Here is a 7,441-nt window from a genome sequence, read left to right on the forward strand (position 1 = left end):
AGGCCCGCCCTGGGGCTAAAACCTCTGGCTCACATGGGCCTGGGCTCGGCTCCCAGAGCGCTGCGCTGCGCTGGGCGATAGGTTAACTTCTCTGTGTCATTTTGTGGGTTCTGCAGCTCCTAAGTTTGTTCAGAGTCCGCTTTTTACATGGATTGGGGAAGGTGGAAGCCAGAGCCGCTCGGAGGTCCTGCTTCTACTCCCCCATCTTCTCTCTACAAATTTATAATCGAGTTGAAAAGATCTGAAATTGTAAATAAAAACAGCAGTATTTTTGATGAGTATCAAATGAATGTTAGAGAAAATAGTAAGCAAGAGGAGAGGAGAAAAACATAGATTCCTGGGGACTAGAGTAGTTGAGAAATGAAAGTGAGGTTTGAACTGGGATCTAAAAGAGGTTAATTTAGCTAAACATCCACTCTTTTTCAGTTTTTTGCAATATGGCTTCAGCTTCTTCATCACTCGACTTAAACTCTTCTCTCAAAGGATACCAGTGGTGACCTAAGCACCAAATCCAATATTTTTTTTTCTGTTGTCATGGTCCTTGAACTTTCTACAACATTTGACACTCTTAATCACTCTCTATTTCTTGATAATCTCTGTTATCTTTAGGCAACACACTCTCCTGACTCTCCTACCTTCCTCTCTTACTGCTTCTTTATATCATTTTCTGGTCCTTTGTCTTCTTTATGACTCTTTAAAGTAGAAAATTCTCCAAGATTTTGTCCTCAGCTTGTTTCTATCTCTACCATCTCCCATGGTAATCATTCTCATGTCTTTATTTGTCATCTTTATTCTCTCAAACTTTATTTATCATCTTTATACTCCCATGATTCCCAAGCCCTGCATTTCATATTACCTTTAAGGCATCACTGTCTGGATGTTCTACTTCAAACTCAGCATATACAAAGCTGAGTATGTTCTTTTTCCTACTTAACACTTTCTGACATTTGTGTTTATAACATCAGTGTTATTTTGGACTCTTCTATCTCCTTTGCCTCTTATGTCCAAATGGTTATCAGAACAATATCTCTATAATCTGTAACTTGCTCAGTATAGGCCTTCATTATTACTGGCTTGAACTATTGAAATAGCCTCCCAACAGACTTATTCCCTTCCTCTCTCTCTATTCCTTGTAACCTATTCTTTACACTATTTTATATCCTTCACCAGTTTTTCTTATTTTGATATAAAGTCATAGCATTGTTCAGAATTATGGACTGGATTAAAGTTGAACTGTTGGATATTATGTATAGAGCTATATGTGCTTTGCTTTCCATACTTAATATACCTGCCTCATTTGTTCTGTACGTATTACAGGTACTGATGCCTGTCGTAACCAATGAGAAGAATCATCAAGACTGGCCAAATGCCACATATCAGGATGTTAGACGACACATCCACAACCTACAGAGTGACCTCCTTGTCTTCCTGGAGCAAGTGAAAGGGAAAACATTGTTGCTTCTTCCAGTAGGCTCCGAAAATATGGAATTTGTGGATTATGAAAGTGAGAAAGGGTAGGTACAATGCATTAGTTTTGACCTCTGAGATCCAGTAGATACTGACTTTGGTTTCACCTAGGATGTTCGTTAGATCTTGACTAAAATTTTAGGATTGAAAGGAAGGAACCTTAGAGATTGTCTCATAACTTTCCTCCACTCCCACATAATTCAGGAATTCCTTCTATAGCATGCTTGACAGGGAATTTTACCTAGTCTTTGCTTGACTTGAGGGCATCATCTCTTAAAGCATTCCATTACATTGTTGTTTAGCTCTAATTGCTAGAAAATTCTTCTTAATGTTAAGTGTAAATATAACCTCCCTTTAAACCCTAGCCACTGGCTTTTGCTCTGGCCTCTAGAGCTACACAGAACACATCTATTTGTTCTTTCAGATGGCATCTACATATCTGTAGATAGCTCTTATATCTTCATGCCTCCCTAAGTCTACTCTTCATCAGTCACTATAGATCAAGTTGCAGCTCAAATATCAATGAATCTTTTTGCACTCGGGTATCTATGTTTTGGAAAGAATTGAAGAACAAATAAACATAAAACCCAAACACATGCTAATTATTTCCTTAAGACTTGACCAGAAACTTTTTATAATGGGAGTCCAGGATATCTAATTGGATAGCAGTAGATATCACATCATTCAGTTTTATAGACATTTTAAACCACATTCCAGAGTCTATTAATAAGCATTTATTAAGCAATGTGCCAGGAATTGTGCTAAGCACTAAGGATGAAGAGAAAGGCAAAAGATAGTTTCAGCTCTCAAGGAGCTCACAATAAATATAATGAGAGAGACAACATAAAAACAATTATGAAAAAATAAGATTTGTATAGGATAAATTGGAAATAACCAACAAATGAAAGACACTAGAATTAAGGGTGATCAGGAAAGGCTTCCTGTTGGAGGTGGAATTTTAGCTGGTTTTGAAGGAACCCAAGGAAACTATTCTAGACAAGGTGATCAGCCATAGAAAATGCCAGGAGCTGAGAAATAAAGTTTTTTTTTTCATGCAACAACATGGAGTAACATTGAATGTGTAGTCACTTTGATTTAGTATCACTAAATCAAAGACTATATGATGGGTAGTAAGGTGTAAGAAGAGTGGAAAGGTATTGGCGGGGGGGAGTAGGTTGTGAAGGGTATTGAGTACCAAAAAGATCTCATATTCGATCCTGAAGGTGAAAAGGAGTCCCTGGAGTTGATTGAATAGGGTAGTGTCGTGGTTAGATGGTTAGACTTGTGCTTTAGGAAGAACCATTTGAAGGTGAATGGAGAGTGAACTGAATTGGAAGAGCTCTGAAGCAGTAAGACCAAATAGGAGGATATTTCAATAGTCCCAATGAAAGGTGATGTAAATCTGCAGCAGGGTAGGAAGAATGGCAGGGGAGGAAAGGAGGCATATACAAGGCATGTTATGGGTATGAAACTGAAGTGACTTAGCATGAGAATGGGGCATGAGAGAGAGTGAGGACCCAAGTTTTGGGTGCTTTGGTGATTTGGGATGATGGTGGTATCCTTGACATAATATGGAAAATATGAATGGGGGAAACTTAGAGGGGAAGATAAGTTCAGTTTTGAATCTGTTGAGTTTAAGATAGCTATGGGACATCCAGTTTGAGATGTCTAATAGGCAGTTGAAGATACAGATCTGGAGGTTAGGAGAGAGGTTTGGGCAGGATAAGCAGATCTAAGAATAAGTTGGTTTTGCAGTTATGTGGTGGATAGGTTGGAATGCAGAAATGTTTGAGGCAAGGTGATCAATTAGGAGGCTGTTGTAATGGCCAAGGCAAGAGGTAATGAGGGCCTGAGGTAAGGTGGTAGTTACTGAGTAGAGAAAAGGGTTTATATGTAAGGGATGTTGTGGAGAGAAAATTAGCAAGATTTGGCAGCATATTGGATATGTGGGGTGAGGGAGAATGAGAAGTCAAGGATGCCACCAATGTTATGAGTCTGGGAGACTGGAAGAATGTTGGTGTCTTTGACAGAAATAGAGAAAGAAGTTAACTCTGGAGGAAAGATAATTTCACTCTTGTATGTGTTGGGTTTAAATATCTCTGGGATATCTGATATAAAATGTTCAATGTTCAATTGACGAAGGGCATTTAAAACCCAGAGGAGAAATTGGGGCTTGATAATATTTATCTGAGAGTCATTGACTTAGAGATAGTAATTAAACTCATGGGAGCTAATGAATTTGCTGAGAGAGAGTATAGACAAAGGAATAAGAGGCCTGGGAGAGAGTCTTGGGAAATATTCACAATTAAGGGTCATGATTTGGATGATGAATCAGCGAAGAAGCCTGAGAAAGAGCAAATGGGTAGAAAACCAGGATGAAGCAGTATTGCAAAATCCCAGAGAGGAGAGAGTATGCAGGAGGAGAAGATAGTCAACAGTATAAAGTATACCAATATTCAAATAAGGTAATAATTGTAAAAGTGCTTAGTGCTTGGCATGTGCTAGGTGCTTAATAAATGCTTATTCCCTTCCCTCCCCATATCATTGCATAAGAATGAGAACTGAAAAGAATATCATATTTGGCATTTAAGAGATTCATCAGCAGATGAAGAGTGAGAAGGAGGACATTACAGACACAGGGAATAGTAAAGGAATCTTACAGAAGCAAGAAAAGATCAAGGTATAGTTTGGAGAAAGCATTGTCCATTTTGCCCCCAAGAGTAAAGTATATGTAAGGCAGCAGTATTAAGTGCGAGAGAATCTCATGACATCGAAAGTCCAGGTAAACTCTTAGGGATTTCATCCTCCTCTTGGCTCATAGTTGGCATTTGCTCTTATATGGAGCCTGACTTTCCACATGGACAGTATTATAGAAGGAAGTTTTAGTGAAATGGACAGGGAATAAAAAGGAAGCAAAAGTGAGCATTAGTCCCAGAGCTGTCTGTAGACCCTCAGAATCACTTACAATCCTCAATATAAGGGCTCCCCTAGTTCCTCACAACTCTTGGTTTGCCTTATAACTTCCAGCTTCTTTAAGGAGGAGGTGGGATACAGGTAGGATTTTTTTTTTCCCTCTCCTTACCATTACTTGTGGTTTCCATATAGCATGACCATGGAATTCCCAGTTTCTCAGACCAAGTCATTAAATCTATAGATTCCTAATATTTTCATACCATTATAGTAGAATCACATAATTTTAGATTTGGAAGGTACTACAGTGAGCTATACCTGAACAAGAAGCATTTTGACCACATAACGAACAAATCATTGGAGGCTAGAACTGAGATCCTATTCCTCTTCTAGGGGCAGAGCCACATTACTACTCTTTGTTACTGAACCTCTTACTGACTCAAAACATAGCCTAGGCCTAAGGACTGCTCCTTACCCTGAAACACCACCTTGAGGCATAGGTCCTCTCCTCAGGCTGCCTTGCTTGGGTCTGTGCTCTGGAACTGGGTAGTGAGTTATAGCTGCCAGTTGGCACCTGTTCCTACCCCCTGCACAAATTCTAGCTCCCTCTGGTATTTCTTCTTGTCCAAGCACACAGTCTCAACCTTCTTTTAGTTCCTGAGCACTAGAATGCTCTCTAGGGTATACTCCTGGCCAGAATCCCATCTTTAGGGTCCATAGATCCGTCTCCCATTGCTGATATTGGCAGAAAAAAATGATTTAATATGATTTTTTTCAAGTCATACTGGTCTACTATCTCCCCATATATAATATTCTATCTCTAGCCTCTAGAGATTCAAGTAGTTCTTCATGTATGAAATGCATTTCTTTCTTGCCTCTATCTTATACAAATCCTATCTCCCTTCAAAGCACAGGCCAAGTGCTACTTTCTACATGAATCCCTTCCTTATTTTCCCAGTTGTTGGTACTTTTCTTCTTGAAATCATTTCCTATTTGTATACATGCTGTATTCCCAGTAGAATGCAATCTCAAGGACAGAGGGTTTTGTTTTTGTCTTTTTATTTCTAATGCTTAGCGCAGTATATTGCACAAAGTAGACACTTAATACAATATTCGTTAAATTTGGCAACTATTATTTAATGCTTACAGCATGCAAGCTACTGTGCCGAGTGCCACTGTCCCTTCCCTTATGTATTATTATGTTAACTACATAATCAAGTCCTGGAAAGCAGGGTTATATTTGGGAGTTGACTAGCAAGAGAACATATGGTTAATATTTCTTTCTCTTAGTACCTCATTTTGATTCCTGTGGGGGCTCAATTAAAAAATAAATCTTTACTTCTGAAATTAAATATGCTCAAACAAATGTGTATTATTCTCCAGATTTTCCAGAGGTTCTTTTTTTTTTTTACAGCTTGTATTCCATGGATAAGTCAATTATCTATGGCATTGAGTCCACAGTGATCAAATGGAGTCACCAGATCCAAGTGGTGTTAAAGAGGGAGTCTTCAGAGCCACTCTTAAAGGGGGAAAATCCCACGCCCAAAGTGGAGGTGGAATTCTGGAAGAGAAGGTAAATGTGGAAGACATATATACAAGGAAAAGGGACAGAACTATTGTCCATTGGGGTTGGTTAGCAAAGCTGCATTGGTGCTTTTCACCATCCTCCAGTATAGACAGGTTATGTCTTTAGTATGTTTCTGTTGATTTACCCCCATTTGTGAAGAATACATGTTTTTCCCAGAGTTCAGGTTCTATGAAACACTAAAATGAAAATACTCTTCCTTCTCCAAGAGACATCATTACCTTCTTGGGCAGTATGCTGTGGCATGTTCTAAAAAATTAATTCCATTACATGTATATTTCAGAACATCTTTTGAACATTTTTACACTGATGAAAATGTGATCCTGAGCACTTCCTCTTCTCCTTTCTACTAAGTATAGATGCCATTAATTCTATGTGATCATGAATCCATCAGTCAATCAGTAAGCATTTATTAAGCATATATTGTGTGTCAGACCCTGTGCTAGACTCTGGGGATACAGATACAATGAATGAAACATTCTTACTCAAATGGAACTTATAGTCTAATAAGGAGGATGACAAGTAATGTATAAGTAAATACAGAATAAATATAAAGACAATAAATACAAATGCAAAAAATTAAATATAAGATTGTTTGGGGGAAGGGCATTAAAAATTGGGGGCATCAGAAAAGTTTTCCTGTAGTGATGCTGTAGCAGCAAGCACCCCGGTGTCCCCAGGGTGGCTGCTCACACAGGTTCTTGGATCTGCTTTGTTAAAGGAAAGCAACTCAAAATGGGTTAACAAGCTTACTTTAATCAGTCAGACATATATCGTTTACCTTGAAAAGGTCAGCACCCAGAACCTCAAAGCATACAGGCAGAATTATCAAGACAGAAACATCAAGTAGACAGATTTCCAAACTGTCCAACCATTACATCCATACCCAGTCAACATCTGGGTTTCCACATTCTGGGTTTTTCAAAGCCGGGGGACTCTCAACAACGGCTTCCCAGAATTCAGATCAAATCACAAAACACTTCTCAAAGTGAGTCCCAATACAAAGCTACACATCAGGGCTTATATAGCCTTCTCCTGGCTCAGAGAATGTAACAACCTTATTGACCCACTGGCCAATCAAAAAGTATCTACTGAAAAACAAGCCTCCCTCCCCAGGCTTCTGGTGCATTTTAGCCTAGGGGCAGGGAAGATCTTCCAAATTTGCATTCCCATTACAGATGCTTGACTTAATTTCCTTCTTTTTTTTTTAATCAAATGCTTTATTAACTTCTAGTTTACATCATTCATTTCTGCAAGATTTTGAATTTCAAATTTTCTCCCCGTTTTTACACATCCCACCACCCCAAAATAGTGATGCCACTGGATATCCCCTCCTCCAATCTGCTCTCTCCCATATCTTCTCCCATACTCCCTCCGATTTTCCAGTAGGGTACAGTGGATCTCTATGCCCCAGTGCCTGTATATCTTATTTCCAGTTACATGTAAAATTATATTAATAATAGTATATATATATATATA

General features: G+C 38.7%; 1 protein-coding gene across 1 annotated transcript in view; it reads left to right on the top strand.

The window, feature by feature from the left end:
- The window catches only part of DNAH9 (dynein axonemal heavy chain 9), a 531,344-nt gene that overhangs the window by 3,591 nt on the left and 520,312 nt on the right, over positions 1-7,441 (top strand). The window contains exons 2-3 of the mRNA XM_069076799.1: positions 1,318-1,514; positions 5,792-5,950. Coding sequence (XP_068932900.1) covers positions 1,318-1,514; positions 5,792-5,950 — 356 coding nt within the window. The remainder of the gene's footprint in view (positions 1-1,317; positions 1,515-5,791; positions 5,951-7,441) is intronic.

Source organism: Petaurus breviceps, unplaced genomic scaffold (assembly GCF_028583685.1).
Source record: "Petaurus breviceps papuanus isolate PSGF00001 unplaced genomic scaffold, PetGlider_PUasm1.0 90925, whole genome shotgun sequence".
Lineage (NCBI taxonomy): Eukaryota > Metazoa > Chordata > Mammalia > Diprotodontia > Petauridae > Petaurus > Petaurus breviceps.